The sequence below is a fragment of the Helicoverpa zea genome, chromosome 25, assembly GCF_022581195.2.
Source record: "Helicoverpa zea isolate HzStark_Cry1AcR chromosome 25, ilHelZeax1.1, whole genome shotgun sequence".
NCBI classification, from domain to species: Eukaryota; Metazoa; Arthropoda; class Insecta; order Lepidoptera; family Noctuidae; genus Helicoverpa; species Helicoverpa zea.
In genome coordinates this window covers 998,301-1,024,394 of record NC_061476.1, presented here as the reverse complement: position 1 = coordinate 1,024,394, position 26,094 = coordinate 998,301, and the positions used below count along the sequence as shown (strand labels likewise).

The following is a 26,094-nucleotide window of genomic DNA, read 5'->3' as shown; positions in this document are numbered from 1 at the left end:
TAAAACTGAAATTAGTGTTTTTCCTGCAGTTTAACACGTTTTGCCAGTTGGCAACATCGATTTCATTACACATCATCTTCGAAATTTTAGTCTATGGTTTGTGTCCATTGTTTTTCTACAATGTTATTTTTCTGACTGCTGCTGGTGGACGAAAAATTGGTTTCGCTGCGTCTAGTGTGAGTTTGTTCTAGTGTTCGTGTTCGATATTGTGATTTATTAGTAATAGATCACGAAGATGTCGTCACCGAGCGCTGGGAAACGACGCATGGACACCGATGTCATCAAACTGTATCCTTTCTTTGTTATCGTCATTACAAAGAACCTATTGCGTTCGAGGGCCACCATGTAAATAAGTAGCTGGTAGGGCCGTCAGCTGATTGTCACGACCCTTTATAAAATCAATATGGGGTGTGTTTTTATGAACATTTCTTTGTTGTACACCCGTGCAAAGTTATTAATAACATTTTATTTGAAGGTTCTTATTAATGTAGACCTTTGCCTATTTGTCTGGGTAAGGAGCGTGCATTCTTTTCACGTCTCCGTGGGCCAACGTATCTATATATAACGCGTTGATAAACTAGTAGGTAGGTGCGTTACGTTAGCGCAGAACTCTTCCGTATACTAGGTGGCGTATATTTCGTAATTCACTATGTAGGCCATGGTCTCGATTGCGCATTTTTTTTTCTCTATGTTTATGGCTTGGGGCATTAACAACGGATTACAGTCTATTATGCGTAATTAATTGTTAATGCATGGAGGTTTACTGTCCCTTGTTATTTCTTTGTTGCATTATCTTTTGTGAGCAAACAAGTTTATATTTGTATTTAAATAGTCATCATTTTCATTGATATACTTTTGATTTCATATAGAATGTTTTGGAACATTCTGATCTTTTTGGATATGTTCTAAATATAACTTCCTTACACATAAACAACTGTGTAAATATTTACCAAAGATGTTTCTTGAAAACATGTTGTTTATGAAAGAACATCTTAACATTTTATTATTATCTGCTTATAGCCCGGTCAAAATAGACATTTGAAATAACAAAAATTCCCGGAAAGCTGATTTTTGGTGGAGAGCTAGATTTGATCATTATAAATAAAATACTAAAAGTCCCCATCGATCCCATGTGTGCGTCAAAAGTTATTCGAGGTCAAATGTCAAATTTTTTGGTTTTTTGTTTTTTTTTCGAAAACGGTAAATTTTATCAAAAAAAGACATCAGACCAAAGTTGTAGATCTTTAAATTTTATACAAAAATGGTATTAACAGTTTTCTCCTAAATTTTACCATTCCTGAGATATCGCGCTTCAAAGTACATATATTCCATACATGACATGCACACATTTCCACGCCACCTGTGAGGTAGTGTGCTCGGCGCGTTTTTTTACCGTGGTGTTCCCTGTAGGCCTACTCCACTAACTGTCATGAATTTTAGGATAGTATAAGGGAATAATTGCCGTCAAGTTCTAATATGATGTCATTATTGATATTAACTATTGGATTAACTATTATTGTGATTGTGTTAGATTTATCAAATTCATACAAAAACTCGTGGTGGCCTAGTGGGTAAAGAACCAACCTCTCAAGTATGAGTGGGTTCGATTCCAGGTCAGACAAGTACCAATGCAACTTTTCTAAGTTTGTATGTACTTTCAACGCATATCTTGGACACCAATGACTGTGTTTCTGATGGCACGTTAAACTGTAGGTTCTGGCTGTCATTGAACATCCTTAGCTATGAGTAGTCAGAAGCCAGTCTAACCACCAGTCCACCAGTCTAAGGGGTATTGGGTAGCCCGGGTAACTGGGTTAAGGGGGTCATATAGGGCAGTCGCTTCTTGTAAAGGACTGGTACTTAGCTACATCTGGAAGCCGACCCCAACATAGTTGGGAAAAGGGCTCGGAGGATGATTTGATACTAAAATCATTTTTGCAATTGCAAAAAATAATGTCAGGAGTTTTTCTGGAGCAGGTGGGAGTAAAGTTTTAATAGGGTCCAGATATTATGTATCAATTTCCAACCCTAATCTTCTGGATAAAAATGGAAATGTCGAAGGAAAATTAGCGTGCGATAATTTTCTACAACTTTAAAAGCGGATTGTCGCGATTTTAGCGGTTTAAAAAAATTTGTTCTGTGTTTAGTGATGCAGAACCATGCCTTAGGACTGCAGTACGCTGATATTTAGGATTTAAAAGTGGGCAATCTAGCCTTAGCGACAAGCCACGTGAAGGTAATTCAAAACCCGATATGACCCAAGATAACATCGAGGCTATGTGGCAGTTAATTGTCGCAGACCAACATGCAACATACCGTGACATGGATCCGTGGGCATTACGATTGTTTTACATTCCCCAAAATTAAGTAAAGTTTTCGTGGTAAACGTTTCAGCACACCTGAAAAAGCTGTTGACTCATACAAATCGGCCAATTTGACTACCCCCACTTCAGAATGGAATAAATATTTCAAGAACTGGGTTTAATGCATGCAAAAGTGCATTAAATATCGCGGAGAATTCTTTGAAAAACAATAAATGATATTAACCTATTAGATTGTCTATACTTACTTCAAACGACACAGCTTAAAGGCAGCCGTCGTATATTCGTGGCTTATATGTGCATATCATGTGTAGTGTGACTCTTTGAATCGCGATATCTCGGGAATGGTAAGATTTAGGAGAAAACTGTTAATGCCATTTTTGTAGAAAATTTAAAGATCTACAACTTTGGTCTGATGTTTTTTTTTGATAAAACTTACCGTTTTCGAAAAAAAAATCAAAAAACCAAATTTTTGACATTTGACCTCGAATAACTTTTGATGCACACATGGGATCGATGGGGACTTTTAGTATTTTATTTATAATGATCAAATCTAGCTCTCCACCAAAAATCAGCTTTGTGGGAATTTTTGTTATTTGACCACTACTTTTATGTCTATTTTGACCGGGCTATTATTAAATATATTTTTATCATAAACAATTCAAGACCAACTAAACATTTGCTATAAAAAATATTGGTATGCATAGCTAACTGTAACTATTTATATATTGCCTATACAAACTCTTTAATGTATCTAGGTACTCTGTCTATCAATCACAAAATATACAACCATCTCAACACTACAGTCTCCATTACATGTAATGCTCGATCCCAGTGTTAGCTTTAGTATTTAATTCTATGATAGAAAATCTTCCTTCTTCCAAAATCCTTTATGGATGGTATGGCATATACAAAATCATATAATAATCGATCAGCAGTTTTTGAGTTTTGATGTACCTACTCAGCTGCATCCCGTTACTCATCATTCATCTCATCTGCCTAGCCTTTTTCCAACTATGTTGGAGTTGGCTTCCAGTCTAAACAGATGCATCTGAGTATCAGTACACTAAAACTCAAAAGCTACCGAACAGATTATCATGTAGATTTCACCAATCGGTAGATTCCTCAGAAAGGTTTTATAATTTAATTTATGCTATGCAAATTCAGGGTGGTTTGCTAGTTTATCTTATAAACCAGTCTTATTTCCATCTCCATTACAGCCAGTCATTTAATTGTATTTTTACCTAGTTGTATTTTTCTTACAATCTAATATGAGTCATACTTGTTTTGTTTGAGTAAACTATTCTAATTAACACTATCTACTTTATAAATAGGCATTTGCTAATCTTTTTTATTTTGGCTAACTGTAAAAAGGTAGGTATCTTATTCATTCTGAAATTATATTTACTTTCTATTAATTACTTACAAGCCAAATTAATGAATTTTCTAGACTCTTACCATTGCATTTCTGAGTCCTACATATAATTTTATATGTGGAAAGAAAATAATTAGCTTGAAACAAAATCTTTCATTAACTTGTTTGCCTTTTCATTATTGTCTGTTTTCTTTTAGAAACTTAAACTTTTTTAGAAATAAAACACGGAACATAGACAATTGATCTTCTGTTTTGCAATATAACATACAATTACATATATGTATAGTTCAAAGTCAAAGTCAAATCATTTATTTCATTTAGGCCTTTAAAAGCAGTTATGAACGTCAAAAATTATAAATAGGTCTGATTCTAGTTGCCCATTCCAAAAGTAGCTTCCTATGGAGAAGAACGGGCAAGAAACTCCATGGTTTTGGTTTGGTGTTCAATAAAACAGTAAAATTGTTTAGTCATTGTAAAAAAACGGAGATAAAATCATTGAGTTCAACAAACTTATGCCCGATACTGAAATTAATTAGTTAAAATATGCACAGTAACCTACCTAATATCATTTTGGTAGATAAAAATAAAGACGTTACAGATCAATGACTCTTAATTATTAACAAAATAATTAATTAGTATATTAAACTATGTAATATATGTATATAGAAAATGTATATAAAAAAACTATATATATAAAAAAGTCGATTTTTTTTTTTTTCAGGTCTTTTTTTGTGTAAACAAAAATTTTTTTTTTCTTTTGAGAAATTAATAAACTTAAAGTAATAGTTTCTTAAAGTCTAAATAATATATTATGGCATTTTAAAATAGTTTTCTTTTGTCAACCAAAAGCCTGAATTTGCATAGCATAAAAACTTTAAAACGAAAAAAAAAAAAATTAAAAACGAAAAAAAAATCAAACAACAACAAAATGGACTATCATATCATAGCACACATGACTTGTTAAAAAGAAATAAAAAGCAGCTTTCTAACGGTAGTGATATGAAGGCATAGAGAACTTTTTGTGTGTTGTTTTGTAATAAAAAGTAATTAGATACAAGTACCTGCATACATTTCGTGTTCAAATTGCTCTAGTATTGTCAACTAGCTTTCGTCCGCTGTTTCACCCGCGACCCGGGTATCTACCTACTCCCATTACTTGGGTAAAATAAAAACCTATAGTCCTACCCATCTTACCTACTAATCGCCAAAAAACCGTCCAACTGCGAAAACAATAGCCAATACCCCCTTTTTAAGGAAGGACCTTAAAAAGGGGGTTTGAAAAGAAATCGTCAGTTTTCGAAAAAAAATAGACTTTCTCTCGAATGTAACTGTCTGTGTGATACGCAATCACGCTAAAAACCTGAACCGATTGAGATGAAATTTGGCACACCACATATCACCTATCTCAGGTGGTATTTAGGAGACCAACAAAGGCATTTTATCCTGATGATGGGAATAGTATGGAAACTAGTAATAAATATACATATTTTGTAATCAAATACGTTACCGATATCGTAATAATTACAATACTGTTGTTTGTGGTAATTGTGACCTTGTAAAATTGTTATCATTGTTTCTTTTTACATATAAAATAACATTACGAATAGTATGGTCTGAAGAGCGGTTTAATAGAGTACCAATTGAAATTGTAATTAAAGTTATTTTTATAAAATAAACTTCATAAAAATCTAGAACATTCCAGAATTTAAATAAGCAAAGAAGCTACGTGAAAAACGATAAAGATAATAGTCGTTTTTTTCAAACTTGGCGGCAAAGCACTTGAGGGTCTTGTTTACATAAGACAGACCCCAAAAACGTCCGCTCTTTGCCACTTCCTACATTTTTGCTGTGAAGAAGATATGGTGGAACAAACTTCCCAGCAAATAAACGAATTGTTAAAATGCACTCTTTTCCTACAATCATCATACTCTTGCCCTTACCCCAATTTGGTTTGGAGTCTTCGCATCATGTGTTCTCCTTCCATACTCTTCTATCTGCCGTCATCTCACAAGTAACATTCTTTCTAACCATACCGACTTTCACACAATACTAATATCCATTTCCCACATAAGCCGTGTGCTGTAAAATGCAGATGTTATGCATTTGGCCTTTATTCCCTTGCTCGCCTCATATGACACGGGATAGGTCCTATTCTGATCCGGGACCGACACAGATCTGATCCGATGACATTTTTAACCGACATCCCAAAAAAGAGGAGGTTCTCAAATCGTTGGGAAACCGACTCCCAAAAACACTGAAAAGCAAAGAAAAACTCTTCTTATTGTTAGGTGCCTAGAAGTCGGTGGCGTATAAACTCAGGTACATCCATTAGACACTGACTTCTAGGCCAATGCACCTAAGAATAGTATTTTTTTACTTTTCATTGCTTTTGGGAGTCGGTTTTATACCCTACAATCTGTTCGCTATAATCATTACCTATAGTTACTCATAAAGTCATGATTAACTTTGCAGTCGCAGGCAGGGCCATATCGTTGATATATTGTGACGTATGTACTACTTATATGTACTATGTACGTACATACACGTGCGTCACACATTGAAAACGTAACTCAATAATGTAATGTCAAGCTTTGTTTGTTTTACGATTTATTTAAATATTTAAAAAAAATGTTCCAAAAATGTGGATGTACGGCAGATGTGGTCATATCGATAGGCATGTGCAGTTATATACATAGGTACTCAGAAATGTAATGATGTATATTGTTATTATATGTAGTGCATTTATTTATCTTTCAACATATTATTTATATTTTTAAATATTAGATTACATAAAAAAATTAAAAAAAAACATTTAAAAATATAAAAAATAGATGGCCACCGATATCGGGCACAGGGTCCAAGGTACCGGTGGTTAGGGTCCCAGAGACAGAAACCTCACAATACGCGCCGTATCAAGGAGTACTGCCTTCTGAATCAATCCCTTGATCCAGCCGACGAGAGCCTCCTGAGGTGTTGGTCGAGGCTCTTGGCTATTATTATATGTATTATTAGTACACATATATGCACCACGCCCATATTTATATGGACAGGGGGCGTGGCAGCAGATGCGAGCGTCATAGCTTTTACCATCAGGGGTAATAGTTGGTCTCACCCTAATGTGCATGTTTAGATGGTCCACCTCAAACTCTCTATAACTCATCAAAGTTATCTACTCCCGCCAGCTTTTTAGCTTTACCCGCATCCCGGAAAACTACTCCACGTATCCGGGTAAAAAGTAGCCAATTGCCTTTTTTTTAAATCCTAAACGCCCTGTTCTCAGGTACTACTAGAGCGATTTGAAAAAATATTTTATAATTTTTATCCGGGTTCGCCGAGTAATTCCCACAGGATGCAAGTGGACCACTTGAACCAGTCAGTTTATTCTAAAAACACCCTTAAGGTTTGATAAGTTAAACTGATTCCGCTAAATCAATTCATAATTGCTTGCTCTTTGTCGCTTTTCCACGGTTTAGTTTATAGCACCCATAACCGTTCTCCTTTTAATCCCATAACTGTTACCTTGTCGAAAATAACATTATTAGGAAAACTTCTAGTGCCATAAAATGAATTGACGGCGTTTATCACGCACCTAGCGTCGGTTATTGATTTACTCGATACAGACTACTCGAATGTATAATAAATTAAACAGGGGCTCGATTCTACAAATTTTACTTAAGCGACATACGATTCACATCCGACTGAGATACAATCACGACTCAATTACAATTGAAGCGTATGTGGCATTCCGCTATTATTTCTTTTAAATAATCGTTTTTATCAGTTTCTGTGCTTCAATAATGAATCTTATTCTCTGCAAATTATTTACGACTGCAATATGATTGTAGGGCAAACTACCGTATAGACCAAATGACAGACCAATCGCAAACCAATCGAATGTCATTTTAATACAATTGGCAGGCCTCTGTCACTCGACGTACTTGCGCGCGATAAATGCCTACCGCTCGCTGGGTTACCGGTAGCCCCACGCGGCTCAGGGCTTTCAACAGTCACACGCGCCGCGCGCGCTCTAATATTATTATTTTTATTTCATGGCATGTTATGCTGTTGGTTTTTATAAGGTTTTTTAAGCTACCTCACAAACTGATGGATTATTTTGAGTTGTGTTGGTTTATATGCTACTATTGTAAGATTTAGAAACATTTTATATGTATGAACTTATCTAGTAATTCTATTTTTTTTTATAAATTAATACATTTCTACTTTATGATTTTAACAACAGAGATCATTAGGTACTTATTTTACTTTAGATACCTACTTAGTTATATGAACTGTATTGTGAGTTTTGTAGCTCAAAACACATCTCGAGTGTAAGTAGGTATAGTTCCAACTTAATGACAACTCGGAACATTACGCGTGTCGCTACGCAGAAACCAATTTTAGGTATGTATCAACACACTCGACGGAGTTGTACCTTATGGGGTATGGCACTTGTGCTCGAAAAATAGTTGGAAACCGACTTTGATTTTGACGAAAGCTTTACTTAAGTCCTTACCTATGCTTACGTATTAGGTAATATTTAGTTAGTAATATATACCCATACTCCATTTTAGTAGGCAATACAATAGTTAACTAAAGAAAAATATTCTTGATATTACTTTTTATTTAAAAACTCAGTTTTAAAAATGGCTCTCTTAAAATAAGCGTAACTTTGTTTTCCTACTTAAATATTAATAAATTGTAAGAAGCAACCCTAAGCACGGCCACGGCACGGTTGCGGTCACTGAACTGTGCGCTATCGCATTGGAATAACAATCAAGCGCTCGAGCTTTTAAGGTTCATTTTATAACGCAGATAGGAATTTGTAGGTAGTTGGGGAACTTGTAGGTGCTTATAACAGTAGGTATGGACTTTTTTGTATGGAGTGATTTATCTGTTACGTAGTAACTATTATATAATCTGTGCAATTGGTCTTATATTAGTAGCAGAATGCCCGCTAAGGTTAAAACTGCTATTGCGATTCAATTTCTATTCAATTTTGACATTATTAACTTAGCAGAATCGGGCCCCAGACCGGCTGAAATGATGCTAATTTATAACTGTGGTCGGTCTAAGGCTAATTGATGATTTATGTAATTACAGTTTTAACACTGTCTGGATTTACTTTGTCTTGATTTTAATTAGTGAAAGGAATGTGATTTACTGCAATCGTTTTTGTTCAGTTGTTGAAAGATTTATGTGCGATCTCTTTCGGCAATATTGCATATGTTTCCTTACTAGCCGATTTCCCGCGGTTTCATCCGGGTACCGTGGGAACTACTGCTCGTACTGGGATAAAATATAGCCCATGTTATTCGAGAAGAGTGTAGCTTTCCAACGGTGAAAGAATTTTTCAAATCGATCCAGTAGTTTTGGAGCCCTTAGGGGTATTAAAATACATTGTTTTTTTTTTCCACTATAATGCAGGAACCGTATAAAATGTTGAAAAATTGAATCTAAAACGTTGAAAGGTTTCAGAGAATTCAAGCTACATGTTATAGGGTTTTCATCAAATACAGGATACGCCCTGAAAAACTGCCCTAACTATTTGCAATTCCTGGTAAACCTAATGAATAGGATGCAAAGCTTGCGGGATTCGTTCCGAGTAAAATCAATAATGTCCGTGCACGGTATTAAAATATACCGTACAATTTACGATGCTGCTTTTTCAGTGGTGTATTTTATTCATATATTTTTACTTAATGTCTTGTTCTTTTTAGCGAATGCTCTGCATGAAATTGCTCTTTCTCCAAGCCTTTAAAAGCCTGGCACTAGGGTACATAAAAAAGTGTATCCTCCCTTTCTCTTCCTACTCATTACATTTTCCATTAACAAAATTAAATGACAAACTTTTAAAACCCCCATTCCAACTATAACACTATAATCCTATACATAAAACTTCAAAGATCAAAACAACCCCACATCTAATTAGGTCACTAGATATCAAGAAAGCTTTTCACCAAATTACCGCACAACTTCATTAGAAAATTGCACCCTGTGACAATGATGATATTATCATGGCAAATACTAAACCATAGTAACCACATCCTCCGAGACTTTTTCCCAACTATGTTGGGGTCGGCTTCCAGTCTCACCGGATTCAGCTGAGTACCAGTGCTTTACAAGAAGCGACTGCCTATCTGACCTCCTCAACCCAGTTACCATAGTACCCACATGATTCCTAAAACACTACCTCTCTTTGGAGGTCGGTAAAAGGCTCAGAACTATTGCCACATAAGTCCTAATGACTACGTTTCGGTAAATTATTTTGTCACGACTATTTGACTGCATATTTCACAAGTGCATTCAGTTATTGTTATAACTCACGTTTTTTTTAATCGATTGCTCGAATTAGGCAATTGTTTTTATTAATGTATTTGATAGCGTAAATGAATATTGTTTCATTGTTAGAAGAAATAGTTTTTACTGTGCGAGTTATTCCGTGTCCGTTTTTCCAGACGTTTCTGTCTCATGATATATAGCCTATGTTACTCGGGAAGAGTATAGCTTTGCAACCGTGAAAGAATTTTTGAAATCTGTTCAGTACTTTCGAAGCCTTTAGGGAACAAACAAAAAAAAAAAACTTTTTTTATATAAGTATAGAATAAACCCGAGGGTCTATTGGCTCATCCTTTAAAGAAAACTCGTCTTTCATACCAATTTTCAAATAAGAAACAAATTGAAAACTCCCTCGCTTTCGATCTCCCGATTCGAAACTGCACTCTCATCTCAATTGCCGGTCATTGACTTTTCTAAGAGGCTGTCTAGTCAGTAAAGGATCCCAATTTGTCAACCCCACCTGTTACGCCCTCGACTAGACGATAAATTATAAAAAATAAAATTCTTTAGAGAATTTTATAAACTGGAGACGCCATTGCCGGTTCTTCCCCTTTGCTCAAGCTGCGATAGTACCTCTCATGCGTATGTAACGATATGGTCAAAAATGCATAAGGGAGCTATCCCTATTTGTTACGTTACCTGCCATGCATTAATTGGCAGACTTTTTTGCATAGACATTTGTGCTTTTAGCGGCTTCGATTGGTGAAGTGTTCTAAGATAAAATCCCCCATATTTTCGTCGTTTTGGCAATCGATTGAAGCTATGTTTTGTTGCTCCCCATATCTTATATTTGACCCTAAAGTTCATACACCTCAGTTGTCTGATTTGGCATAAGTGAATTAATAGTTTAGTAATTTCTCAGAACTTTTTTGGTTATTTTAGACGATTCCAGAGAAGTTTCTTGAATATAAAAGCATCTTCAGAGAACTTTCTGCGATATTTTATTCATACCTTCAGAAAGGATCGTCGCTTCTTAGGTGTAGAGGTAGTTTTTACTTTTCGGTTTCGTCGTAACATTTCATTTATTTGATCATGTTTATTTTTATTTGTACAACCACTCTTCCAATTGTAATGACAATATCATCATTTTTGCAATTCGTATTTCTCATTTACATTTTTCAATCTGAGTTACTGACATTCACCAATGTTATTTTATTTCCATTACTGCTCTCGTTATCAACATCTGAATTAACTTTTGAACTGTTTTTACTATTGCAGTTTTTTCTCTTAATGACGTCATGCCTGACATTGTGGCTGACCAATACTAGTAAATAATTCACGTTACCAATTATGCGTCTATGAGTCACTCTGTCGCAAGTTACCTCAAATATTTATGCAAAGTAATGTTTACGGGCTTTGCTAACTAGTTACTAGTGCGAATATTGTAGCATTTATATTCATGCTAGGAGCATTGAGATTATAATATTAATGGACCCTCTCATATCCGCTAATTTTGTCACTATTTGTCCATGTAACATTTAGCAACACGTGAAGTTTTTGCAATTTCGTTTATTTATTTATTAACACAAAAAAAAGTAAGTCTAGATTGTCCCACAAAACTGTTTCAATGGTTTGACTGTGGGGTTTGTTTTTATTTTTCTCAGTTTCTATATAAAAACCACAAACACAAGTACCAGGCAATCATAATTTGCCAGCACATTACTCCCATCCCGCATTCAAAACTGGAAAGCTCAGGTCCCCAACCTCCGTACTCGGTCACTCCAGTTTCAGTTCAGACAAAGAGCAGACAAAATCGATTGACAGCCGTCTGCAGTACACTTACATAATTAATAGCATGCATGTAGATACACCTACCAATCATTTGCATCGCCCGGCAACAGGCGGGTTGCGATTTCGACATTTTGTATCGATTCGGTTGATGGAGAATCGAATGACCCAATATAATGGCAGTGAAGTGATTTTATTTTGACATGTTAGGTGTGATTTTCGCACACGAACAAGGTCCAATAACTTCTGTTAATTACCATTTTATTAAAAACGGAAATTAAGAACATAGCCTGGCAGAACATGACTTTAAATGTGGTCTTTCTTTCATCTACAGAATACGAAGAACCTAATAGTTAGATTTTTTTATCCAAAGTAAATTACCTTCTAGCAAGCCTTATTTCACCATCTTTTTCTTATCTAGGGAGCTGTAGGTTTTAATAACCTAACGAGCCCTAGTGTCAAGAGTTTTTTTCTAATCCGACTCAATCTTGACGGTCTTTTAAAGTGGACTTTCAAAGTAAACAGCAATAATTCACACGCTAGTCCAGGGTCCATCTACACCTATCTGTTGTTGTTTCTCCTATCTTATCTTCCGAGATTGTCACAAACACTCGTAGTATGACCAAGCGTTACTCGTCTATCGCTACGTACACTTCTGTTATCTTACTATCGTGTTTGGTAAAAATGCGTAGATATTGTTATCAGGGTAGACGATAAGTCGTTACTGTTGTGTTGTCTATTCTTCAGTCAATGGAGTTTTCCGTGCCTGGGAATATGGTACTCGAGTTATTATTAATGCCAATGTTAGTTGCTTGTAGCAACTCGAAAATCCGTATAATAATAGGTTCTGTTAAAAAAAAGCATCGGCGAACAACCTGAGAAAAAATGTTCTAATAAAATAGGAAACATATTCCGCTTTTTTGACGGGCTAATCCAATTTTCTTGGAAGCTCTAAGCTCTGATATAAAAACGTAATATATAGTCACGAAACCGTAATATCAGATGTCTATAGAAGGTACGAAATACTTTTTGCCAATCAGAAAGACAGGAAACTTTAATATTGTTATGAGGTCCTAAAACACATCATGACAAGTTGACCCAGTAAAAGTGCCAACATCATAACAAGGGTTTCCGGGATAGAAATAACAGTCATTTGTATATTAGGTACACAAAAAGGAAGTGACGATAAGGATGATAAGATTATGTCTGCTAACTCCTCGTAGTTATGACCTGGTAGGACGATTTTTGTAACGTAAAATTCTTTTGGAATTTGAACTACGGCAGTAGTTTATAGGACCCTAATTTCGGAAGATTGGTCCACGTGTTTATTAGGAAAGCTCAAGATATGCATGTTATATCTTGATGACGTAGTTGTGTTAGTAATGCTGCTTAGTAAAACTTATGGGTTTTGGAAGTCTAAACGCTTAAGGTTATTACAACAGAGGGAAATAATGGGGTAACATTACCTTGTTTGATTATGAATTTGGACGTTACATTTTAAGGACGTTGTTAATTTGCCTACATCGACGTTTATCGATACAAGGGATATCTAATATTTTAAATACATAATTACAACATTTTTTTTTTTGTTTTTTAAATAGCGCTTTCTAGCAAATTTATTTGCTCGTCAGCTTTATAATAAAGTCTGATTTGATTATTTACAAAATAATTAATTCGTATAATCATTATTACTGAATACAACTTGCTCTTACTTCGACACAAAGCCTTCACGTTCGACTGGTGCTCTTGTTGCCACTTATCTACCATTTGCAGGATGCAATTAAAAATTAATTAGTAGAGTATCTAAACAAAACATTATTAAGTAAGCTAGTAGTCTTAACTACAATATTACTCGCTATTTGTTATTAAGCCTTTTATTTTAATTAATAGGGTAGTGTCCAGGGTCGAAATAATGAAATAATATTTAGTCCGCTTTTTAGATAATCAAAAAATATTGGATACGTATTTTTTCTTTTTTTAATTGACGACCTCGATGGCGCAATGGTCATCATGCCGGACCGCCGAACCTGAGGTCCCGGGTTCGATTCCCGGTTCGGTCGACATTTGTGTGATGAGCATGCTTGTTGGCCGTGGTCTGGGTGTTATGATATGTATTTATAAATATGTATATTATGTAGCTATATGTAGTTTATCAGTTGTGTTAGCACCCATAACACAAGTTAATAAATAACTTACCATGGGGCTAACCGACCGTGTGTGAAAAAGGTGTCCCGACATTATTTATTATTTAAACATAAAATGACAAAGATAATACACTTCAAAAATTAGGAGTGGGGGCCTTTTACGTCACAGTGTCCTGAAAATTGTAGCAACTTGTGACGTCACACTCAACTTTAACACGCTATATCTTAACAAGTTCTGATCCAATTTAAAAAAGAAAAAATACGTATCGCTTAATTTTGGACAATCTACAAGACGGACTAATTATTATTTTTTAGGAAACTAGCCTATTACTTTCATCCTCCGTGCCTTTTTCCCAACTACATTGGGGTCGGCTTCCAGTCTAACCGGATTCAGCTGAGTACAACTGCTTTACAAGAAGCGACTGCCTATCTGACCTCCACAACCCAGTTACCCGGGCAACCCTATACCTGCAATTAATTGCTTTCAATTGGGTATAAAAACGGGCTCCGAAAAGCTTTATTTTTGAACGTCTTAGGAATCGAACTTCATGAAAATCTTAACAAGTTATTAGTTTACGCTTGCGCACGGATTCACCCGCGTTCTGTGGGAACGACTCGGCGTACCCGGATAAAAATCCTGCAAGGTCTACCTCAATAAATGGGCTATTTCAAAGTCAAATGTTTTTATCTCAAATAGGCCTTTGCAGGATCCTATAAAACGTCACACTAGTTGCATTTAAAAAAAACTTGCTTAACAGACGCATTCAACTAATGAAACTACAAATCACATGCCACATGCATACAGTTACTCTACTCTATGGGGTTCCATTTAGATATGCCCTTTTATTCACCAGGGTGTCATTACCAGTTGACTAACTAAAATGGTTGGTGGACGACTGACTTTAGCGTGGTATATGCCTAAAATTAACCACTAATTAACCTGCCTTCTATAATTAGAAGATTGTAGAATGTAGGTCCGATGTTGCATCAGAATTTTAGCTGATGAAATTTGGGTGGAGATTACTGGAATTTGTTAGTTATCGCGTTTTTGGCATATACCTTTCTTAATCTTACAGTATCTGCTACTTGTATTTAAACTCTTATTTTTACCCAAGATACACTACACCCCTACTCTTGCAACTTTTCGAAGTTTTCGTGTAATAATAATGGCGTTTGCATGTACCTTCTAAGTATACCTTCAATTGCTGATTAATAGGCGAAGTAAAACATCTCGAGGCAGCCTGCACTATAAAGTCCGATATCACCAACTCGCGTTGAGCAAGCGTAGCGAATGAAATGACGCTCAATCCTTCTCCTTGTAAAAAGGCTGTGACGAAGATAGCATGGTACCTTAGCATATTTCCCTCTGAGTTTTCCTCTAAACTCCTTGACATTTTACATCGATATATTATTACATACTGTGTTATTTCTTCCCAATTGTTATTCTACCGTATTTCCTTAACATTTACGCTACAGTATCGAAAGTAAACATGAGGTGACTATATTGGGAGGCCTCAACGAGTTCTGCGTGAAATTCTTCGGCCCACCAGGCAGTGAGTATTACTTTTTTTTGTAAATAAAATGAGTTTGATTGATTCATTATGTGTATGATTGATTTATAAATGGTTTGATTGATTCAGTACTTATATAACACTCAGAAGCAAAAAAAGGAATAAAGATTGCATTGTAGTTTTTTTCAATATATTTTTATAATTTACTCATAATTTTATATTGTTCAATAAATAACCACACTAGCTTACCAACTAGTAAAATATTTTTTAATACAACCACATTTTATAAACATAATTAAAAACTCTTCATTTGCAAATTAAACTCCACTTCTACCAATTACACACCACATACAAATCAACATATATAACATGATTGATTCAATATATCACATGATTGATTCAATATATGACACGATTGATTCAATATATGACACGATTGATTCAATAAACCACCTAATTGATTCACTTCCCAATTCCAGCTCCGTACGAGGGCGGCGTATGGCGGGTCCGCGTGCACCTCCCCGACCACTACCCTTTCAAGTCTCCGTCCATTGGGTTCATGAACAAGGTCTACCATCCTAACATCGACGAGGTCTCGGGAACCGTGTGTTTGGATGTCATCAATCAGGCTTGGACTGCTCTTTATGGTGAGATTGATTCATTTATGTATATGGTACGGCTAAAGCCCGAAGTGCGGCTTAACTGAACTGAAAACCTTGCTTAAGCTGATGAGAAATAGGCCTAACTCTAGCCACAGGTGTGCTCCGTCATCAATTTATAGCTGCTGTGGAGGCTACACCTAGTTCCAACCTAAAATACTACAACTAACTTTAGCTCTACGTGGTTTAGCCACAGTTCGGTCTTTAGCTATAATATTCACAGTTTTTGAACCTGTTTGTCCACCACTCTTTGTTTGCATAGGAATGGTCAAAGGGACCACAAAGCGTGTGCTATTTTACCACAATTCTGCAGCCTGATAGGCTCTTGGCTAAGTGACAGCCACACAGATCTAACAATTATAAGCCAATCCATATGGTGACCATCATGACGAGTTCTTCCGTGTTTAGGAAGGCAATGTTGGTCCCGGCTGTCATTTGAACATCTTTGGCAGTCGTTACGGGTAATCAGAAGCCAGAAAATCTGACAATCAATCTTACCGAGGGGATCGGGTTGCCATGATTACTGGGTTGTTGAGATCAGATAAGTAATCACTCCTTGTGAAACACTGATACTCAGCTGCATCAGGTTAGACTGGAATCCGACCCAATATAGTTAGAAAAAGGCTAGGCAGTTGATGATTATCTTGAGGTTATATTATGTATGTAATGGTAATAAAAAAACCTATAGATTTCCTTACTATGACATTGTACTGTTATACAATAAGTAATTGTATTTGTAATTATGAAGGTTCCGGTATTAATGTTGATTATGGTTTTCCTTGATGGCTTATATTCATTGTCATTGTACAATTTATTGGTTGTGTTTTTATATACAGTAGGATATTTTTTATGAAGTTATTGGATCTGAACGTGGTAATTGGTCCTTCGAAGCAGATCAGTTCCAGTCCAAATACTGCAGAGGATGCAATGAATGAACATTCTTTGCATCTATACAATAATTTGATCATTAAATTACTGGTCTCTTTCTCTTAAGCTGAGATAAAATGTGAGACTCTCAATGAATGTAGCAAATAAGTTCAATATTAATTCAGTTAAGAATCAACTATGTCACAAGTTTGGTTGCAAAAAATCTGCTTTTTGACTTCCCAAAAGAGAAGGTTATTAGTTCGTCATATCTTTTTATGATTTCTTAGCTGCGCAACAATCACCGTTCAAATAATTTTACAAGACTTCCAATCCTCTGATATCTCCCATCCTCCGATACAACTGAAAATGTTATTAATCAATTTTGTATTATCTTCCAGACCTGTCGAACATCTTCGAGTCGTTCCTGCCGCAGCTGCTGACGTACCCGAACCCCATCGACCCTCTCAACGGCGACGCCGCCGCCATGTACCTGCACAAACCTGAGGAGTACAAGAAGAAAGTATCAGGTAATTCACATTAAGCAATAATATACAGTCAAACCCGTTTATCGCGACATCGTTTAGAACAAAATACTAGTAATTACAACTATCGGTTTTTACGGCTAAATATGAGTAGACCTTTCGATGTCGTTATTGTGATTTTGAGTGATTTTGACCGTATATGCTTACTATTCCCATAGTAGATATAAGGAATAATTTGAAATTGATTGCTCGCGCCAGACTTCCTTTATGGCGAGATTTTAAGAAAAATGTGCGCCCATTTCGTGTATATTTTACGAATATTCGTACGCAATTGTTTCGGCTTGCTAGAGCGAGCAGATCTGAAGAAACGTGTGAACAATGCTGCATAACGGCGGTGGATTAAGTTATACTAGCTGTTTCCCGGAGTTTCACCCCTGTACCAGGTAAAATTTCTTTCCGTACCTGGATAAAATATAGTCTATGTCACAACAGTGAAAGAATTTTTCAAATCAGTTCAGCGGTTTCGGACTCTAGGGTAATTACATACAAACGAAAATCTCTAATCTCCCCCCTACCCAAACAAGCAAGATAAACATTGCAGTAAAAGCTAAACAATGTAGATTCTAATTTAAGTCTGGAAGTCACTCCATGAAGGGACACGTGTAAGCTATAAACATGTATAAAACATATAAATTATATTATAATTTAAACTTTAATGAGATGGAATAGTTATTGCGTAGTACACTACTGGAGTGGGATGGTAATATTGACCAAAGGGATTGTTCTCCTTGCACGTATAATTTCGTGGAAACTTACTTCCCGTGCCTGGATAAAATATAGCCTAAGATACTTGGGAATAGTTCAGCTTTCCACCAGAGAAAGAATTTTTCAAATTGGTTCAGCAGTTTAGGACAAAGAAACATAAAATCATCTTTATTACATTAGTTTGACATTAACTAGCTTTCTGCCGACGGCTTTACCCGCGTCCCGTGAGACTTACTTCCCGTATGCGGTTAACATATAGACTTCCTAGATATGCGGTGGCTTTGTAATTGTAACACTGGAAGAATTTTCACAGATCGGTTCAGTTTTTTCTGAGATTAGCCCGTCCAAAAAACTGTTGTATGGTGTAGATAAAAAACTAAACACAATAAACTTATCAGCTGTTCCAACATATATCTATATTGACATCATAGAGCGTACTATATTTTCTCATTGACGAGTGCAAATGTGGCGGCCAGCCAAATACTATACACTTGGTATTAATGTGTATGTTTGTGCGTAGTATTGTGATCTTGCCAGCTCTGATGGAATGGTCATCTGGGGAAACGGTGAAATGTTGAAAGTGTGGGGATAATTCTGGAAATACTTTAGCGGGATGGTTGAGAGTGGGGTCCTTAGTTTCGAGGATTGACAGTAATCTTAGCTTATCATCCTCCTGCCTTTATCTTTATAGCTTATGTCACATGGAATTATATATAACTGTATAATTTTGGTTATACTTCTGCAGAAGTTCCCCCGGGAACAGGGGAAATAGCGGGGAACAGCTAGTTTTTTATTTATTTCTAAATTTTGCTAGGAACCATGTTAGTAAGTGACAAAAACAGTTTTATGAAAGAAACTGACTCTGTTTATTCTGTGCATATTTTGAGTAAAGACAAAAAAAATGTCATATAATTTGAATCAAGCATTTTTTCAATGATCTGAAAGATCCCTCAAATCCAGCTATATTATAATATCAACTCAAAATCAACCCCCCTATTCCAGACTACGTCCGAAGATTCGCAACAGAAGAGGCTCTCCTCGAGAAGGACGCCATCACGGGCATGGGCGGCGCCGCGCCCGCCGCCTCCGGCGCGGCCCGGGCCAACGGCGCCAACACCGACACCGAGAGCTCCATGAGCGAGTTCAGCGACGACGAGGCCCACGACATGGAGTTATAACATACGACACCGAACACAACTCACCCTTGCTCACTGCTCACTGCCTTGTGTGTCTAAACGGTTTGTTTGTGGTCTAATGTCACACTGATTTGACAGTTGTATTCAGTGCTGCCATTGGTATTTTTTCTGATGTTGGTATTTTTGTGGCTGGTTGCACTGGTTACTGATTGGCTCTGGTAGCCTTTCATGAAGTTAGCAATATCTGGCAGAAATTATAAGCAGTCTTTATTTATAATAATATACACCGTGACTTTTTAGTCGTCTTACAAAGGTGGTCCACTCAAGGTATCCGACATAAAATACCACTAGACACGATTATTAATTTTATAGCCTTAATTAAGATAATAGGTGCAAAGAAAAATACTGAAAAAAAAGTTTACGTATCAAACGGTAGAAAGTAGGTACCTTCCCAACGCGCCGCGCTCTATTGATACAAGATTCGGGCAGCGCTCACAACAGGGTGTTCTTGTAATCTACGTCATGCATCATAATAATGAATTAATTTTTATTTTAAAATTATTCAAATCTCATAAATATTTTTTTTTTTTATATGAACGTTTACTAGTCATTGGATACATGAAGTGGGCTGCCGTTGTAAGACGACTAAAAAGTCACGGTACGGTACGGGTATTTAAATGACACTGTCGGTAACCAGTGAAACTGAGCCTTAATCTGGGAACATTTCAACTGAATTTCAGCTCCTTATTGTTTCCAATTTATATGATTTATTTATCAATGAATGGACACATACTTTAGCTATTTTCTTTTATGGACTTCTAAGTAAAGTTTTAATATTACTTCAATGCAAATCTAGTCTGCTATAACAATTACTTTACATTTTAAACTACTCTATATTGTGTCCACTATAATTGAGATTTGTATATACATAATAATCAATGTTGTTATCCATATTACTAGAAACCCAACTTTGATGTCCACACTAACAGACTATAGTTAGCTCTTTCCGTCTCTTTCACACAACTGACACTACATAATGCAAGAAAGAGATGGAAATAAAGCAAATGCTAATAATGAATGTCTGTTTTCTCTTAACTGTCTATAATGTCATATTGGATAACTTGAATAGTCTCATAAATGTACGAAGCCGATATTTAAAGTATAATATTTAAAAGGCACAGGTAAAAATAGGTTGCCACGAATTTATTTAAATCATCACAAGACGGTAAAGATTTTAGGCCGAGAATTTGAAAATATTTTGGACAGCCTAGCAAAACATAGATCAATCTACATATATGTATGTTTGCATTAGACCACAGACAACGAGAAATACCAACCGAAGCCAGTCTGTAACCATACAGAAGTTCGCTGCCCGTTTTTATTGAAAAAAAAAAGTTAAAAAATATATATCACAATGGACCACAGACTATTGCCAATTTAGAAATTTAAAAAAAGATGCTCAGATTTCCCCGAGGCGGCGAACAGAAAACGCTTTAAATGTAATAAATATGTATTTAAAAATACTATGCATGTAATTTTAATGGTTAAAAAATTTTGTCGTTTCGGTGTGTTGGAAAAATGTTAAGGTTATATAAGAATGTGGCTTTTCTTAAATGTCTATGCTTAAGATTAGCGGCGTTAGATTGGAAGTGTTCACGAAGTCGTTGTAAAATGTAGGGTTTTAGGCTCGGATGTTGGGGGGCGTAACTAGGGATGATAATCGCACGCCTAGGGCTACAGAGGGTTCACCCAAAAATCTATGTTTTTAACCATCAAATTACTTACGGCCAGTTTCTTCATCAAAAGTTAAAGTTAAAGTAATGTCTAAAGTAAAAGTAACGGTCAAATACGTTTTTTCAAGGCTATAGTGACAGCAAAACTAATAGAAAAATTGAATCTGACCGTTAATTTTACTTTAGACATTACTTTGACTTTTACTTTGGCTTTAACTTTTGATGAAGAAACTGGCTGTTAAATGAATACCTTACCAAACTTACTTTAAAAGATATGCTCTGGCTGCGTACAAAAAGGATTTTTCTATACAGAACATTCCTACACATTGACGAAAGAATCAGTTTGTCGTATTTTCTGAAAAAAAAAAAGTTTTACAGTTAATCCTTTTTAGACCTCGGTGTGCGATGTGGAAATGAGGCGAAAGTTTTTCGAAATAGTTGTTCATGGCTTTAGAAGTTAGTTAGGGGATGTTGGCCCTAGTTGCGTCTAGGCTGACTGCCCGGGATCTAAACTGGATGGCGATTATAGCTGGAAGCTAAGTAATAACCTCTTTTTGAAAGGAGTCGGTATAACAATGTTTCTCGGGCAGTCGGCACTTTGTGTAGGAATGATGCGAATTTATTCCATGTCTAATATTACAAGTAATTTTGGACAAAAAAATACTGAAATTACCGTTCAATAATATTGCATGATGGGTGTTTAAAAATATATATGTACTTGTACTCTTAAGGAATATAAACATCACCGTTAAATACTCAATTTAAATTACTTGTAAAATTACAAATGTAATAACTTGCATTTTTATGTAACGAACATTTAAATATTAGATGTTAACATTAAAGACGTATGCTACTCTTAAAAAATAACTTTCGAAAAATAATACTTGTATGTATCATAGACTAACATGACCTCTTTAGTGGGGGTTTTTTGTGGACTGGCAACACACACGGTGTGAGTGAGCGAGATAGCATTTTGTAAATATCCTATCTGTCCCATAGTTTAAATCCAACTTAATATGAGCCCGACACGTCGGACTGAAGTCATCATTATATCTCATAGGTATTTATTTTTTTTTATTAATATGATTTTAGTTGTACTCGAAACAATGTGTCATTGTGGATTGTCGATCTCCCTCTCATGGCGACTGGGTTGGGCGGAATAACGGCTAATTTATTATTTAATATGTGGCCTTTATATGCATGGACTTAATGAGCAGCTGTGCTTAAAGACAGTAGTTCAATTAGATATTTTTTTAATACTTTTTCTTCGAATATGTTGCACATGGTTCTATCAACTATACAGTTCCACTATTTAAAATTGATAATATCTGTCTCTAATATCAATTATACGCTTTCTACCTCAAAAGTTCGAAACTTTGCACGTTCTGTCACAGCCGGTTCATTTCGACCCAACCCATATTTTTCGTTGTTGGCAACACTAACATAGATTGTCTATGCTCTCGCCAATGTTACCTGTTGAAAGAATTGGCGTGTTTTTAGTAACAAAACTGTGATTTTCATTTCTTCCCTTGTTTTGTGTGAATGGAAAAAAAAATAAGTCAATTCGTCGAAAGAGGTTGAGAAATATATATTTAAATAAAATAAAATCTGTACTTAGAATAATTGCTGTTTGACGATTTTAGATTTGTTTGTTGCTAATTTTTTTCTTAGCACAATAATTATTTTTTATTGCTTTGAACACCGCCGGTTAGTTTATATTTTATCGGATTTTACTTGTAAGCTGATTTTGCCAACACCATTGATTATCTTCGCAAAATTGTATCGTAGTAATATTCCTCGTGGTATTTCCCTATTTGGGTTGTATTTGACAATATTGTTCTCAGTATCATAAATACATTGTGTATTGTGTAAGATAGATAATACCTATGAAGATTTTTGGAACAAATTATCATTTTGGCTGAGTCATTTTCAAACATTATTCGTAAAAATGTCTGCTACAGTTGTTCCAGAAGTAGTCTTATAACTTGTGTAGTTGTTTTAAATTAATTCTTTGTATATAAAAAAACAGCGACTTTACAATAGTTTTGTGGCGGTGTTTCTGAGCAGATTTCTAGTACGGCAGTCTACGCTTGCACCAAATAAAAATTGTTTTTTTTTTTCACGGACAGTCGGCCCAAATGCTGGATTTATTTGAAAAAATGGCAATATTTTTCCTTGTATTAAAAATACATTAAAATTAGTCTTGATTGTGTTATGTATATTTGTTGAGATATTTTTATCACAGTGACCAAAACTAGCACTAAAATTAATAAAAAGGAATTCATTAATATTTTTTAATGATTTGTAAAACTTGAGGGTTTTCCAAATTTAGTTTTTTGCTATAAGTATGTGAAGGTTTCTAAAGGTATGTTAATTTTGTCCTTGTTCAAATAAATCCAGTGTGTATCATTTTAAATCTATGACAAGCTATTCCTGCCACTGTTGGTGTTCTAGCTAATTTTGTGATGTTCTTTTTGTTTTTATGTTACAAAATGATTAATATTCTTACACATAATATTGGTAATAATTAATATTCTTAATCATCTTAATGTGCGCTTCCTTTACTTAAGTGTCAGTCGTTCGTATGTTTTGAATATTAAGTAAATAATACAAATGTTTCGTATCAGCATGAATGTCCGAGTATCACGCGGCTGACTGTACCTAACAGAAAGAAGTTTTTACTACATGACATTCTTTTGCAGTAATTTTCATTGTCTTTAGCATACATATCAGTGAGTTTTGCGCACGAATCAAAAAGAACATTTCAAAAAAATAAAATCAAAATACAGATCTCTTGAAGGCTTTCGTACATAATGGCTAATAGAAGTGCTATAACATCCATTACTTGTTCGAGACACAGCAGAAGTTCTACGTAGCTAGATAAATTGTCGTGATAAATGTACGTCGCAATAAGCCCAGAATTCGCCATTATGTACACGAGCCGCGATGTATGACACATTGCGAACTCTAAGTGTTGCAATCGTCTTAATATAAGTCCTTAGGCTATAATATAGAGTTTAAAACAACACGAAATTTATTATTAATGATAGACATTTATCGTATCTTTGAAAACTCAGCCATAATAATATATTATATTTTTGGTAATAAGGAAATAACAAGTTAAAAATTTCTTAGTTGTACTTTCTCGAAAAAGTTGGGTTGACAGGATTTTTCTGGATATTTTTGATTTTCGTCCACCCAGCTTTTGTTGGTATGATTCATACAGTTAGATTAAAGTCGCTGTGGTGTCAATGTGTAGCTTGTAATACTTATGAAGTGGTCGACGGAGGTTTTTGAATGACCAACTTTTCAAAATTTTAATAGGTGTAAAAAATAAAAAACGAAAAAAAAATTGGCGCCTAATTATAAAATGCAAGATGGCGCATTTAAAAACCTGCGTTTAATTAACAATGGTGACGTGATTACAATTTAAATAAAAAATAATGATTAATAGGTATTTTAATTCTTGACTGGCGATCTTCACGTCACTATTGTTTGGTTTATGGATATATAATTATAATCGAGGTTGAATATATTACCAAAATATGACGGGCAATCCGCTCGGCAGCACGGAATCATTTATACATGTAACAGAATAAAAGTTTATAATATTATATTTTTATTTCATTACATGTAATAAACTTACGTTATTTTTAAACTATATCTGTCTTTTATTGATTCCTATACCAATAGTATTTACTTTTAAAAGGAGTATGCCTAGGGCTGCCATCCGTCCGGGTTTCCCCGGATTTTTCCTCGTTTGGAGGCCGTCCGGGCGGGGTTTCAAGAAGTGTCCGGGGAAAACCCGGACATTTTTCACAGGGTGCAGGGTATGCGAATAACCCGGGCGCCGCGAGCTCAGGCGCCGCAGAGCGCCCACGCCAACGCCATACAGGCCTAGGGCCTGCAGATTTCAGAGGACGATCACTCGATTTGAGAGGATAAGAAGTCAAGTTTTTCAATAACAATCGTTAAATCCACCAACCAAGAAAATTCCTAGCCTTCATCAACTACGAGTTGAAAACATAATATAAGTAGGTACATGAGATTTCTTGCCGTGTATGGAATTTTAACCTTATAAAATTACAAATAGACAAGCATTTGCTGCAGAAGTCGAAGTGTCTCAAAACTCAAAAATTTTTGCGCTCGCTTCGCTCGCGGCTTCTTTTCTTGGTACAATTTTTTTTTTCGTTTAGCGACTTTAATATCCCAATATTCAAAAAATATTGCGCTAGCTTTGCTAGCGGCTTCTTCACTTTGCGGCAAGTTTAGGTGCTTTAAGTCGTGGTGGCCTAGTGGGTCAAGGACCAACCTCTCAAGTATGAGGGCGCGGGTCCGATCCCAGGTCAGTACAGTATACATAGTAAACTATTCTAAGTTTGTATGTATCTACTTTCTAAGTATATCTTAGACACCATTGGCTGTGTTTCGGATGGCACGTTAAACTGTAGGTCCCGGCTGTCATTGAACATCCTTGGCAGTCGTTACGGGTAGTCAGAAGCCAGTAAGTCTGACACCAGTCTAACCATGGGGTATCGGGTTGCCTGGGTAACTGGGTTGAGGAGGTCTGATAGGCAGTCGCTTCTTGTAAAGCACTGGACTGGTACTCAGTTGAATCCGGTTAGACTGGAAGCCTCGGAATAAAGCTCGGAGGATGATGACAAGTTTAGGTGCTTTAGTGACCCAAAACTCAAAAATTTTCACGCTCGCTACAACTTCACTTTACAGTTGTTTGGTTTTTTCAATTTTTTTTTTGTCTAACCTATCAAAAAGGTAGCGCCGTTTTAAAGTCCTATTACTAACAAGAAGGTAGTCCTAGTTTTCATATGAGCTTTCTTATTTATAACCTTCGAAATACATTCAGTCACAATCTTTCAATACCTTCTACATGAGCTAGAGAGGCCCTGACTTTTCATGTAAGGAAGCACCTCATTGAATTTAAGTATATGGTAATATTAAAAATTAGGTTGTTTTAAAAAAAAAATCGGCCTCGTCCGGGGAAAAAATGCGATTTACGCCAAATGTTCGGGTTTTTTA

At 35.6% G+C, this 26,094-nt stretch overlaps 1 protein-coding gene across 1 annotated transcript; it reads left to right on the top strand.

Annotated features, from left to right (window-relative positions):
* The first annotated feature begins 71 nt into the window (after positions 1–71).
* On the top strand, positions 72–24,718 carry LOC124642588 (ubiquitin-conjugating enzyme E2 H). Its single transcript, XM_047181042.1, has 5 exons — positions 72–288; positions 15,381–15,457; positions 15,895–16,062; positions 17,340–17,468; positions 19,191–24,718. Exons 1-5 carry the CDS (start codon positions 236–238, stop codon positions 19,364–19,366), a joined length of 603 nt encoding a protein of 200 aa, XP_047036998.1. The 5' UTR covers positions 72–235; the 3' UTR covers positions 19,367–24,718.
* Positions 24,719–26,094: the final 1,376 nt, after the last annotated feature.

Excerpts from the sequence above, each read along its gene's own strand:
- LOC124642588 (XM_047181042.1), top strand. The coding sequence starts at position 236 with ATGTCGTCACCGAGCGCTGGGAAACGACGCATGGACACCGATGTCATC. Across the intron at positions 15,458-15,894 it reads ATTCTTCGGCCCACCAGGCA|CTCCGTACGAGGGCGGCGTA; the intron begins GTGAGTATTACT and ends TCCCAATTCCAG. Across the intron at positions 17,469-19,190 it reads GTACAAGAAGAAAGTATCAG|ACTACGTCCGAAGATTCGCA; the intron begins GTAATTCACATT and ends CCCCTATTCCAG.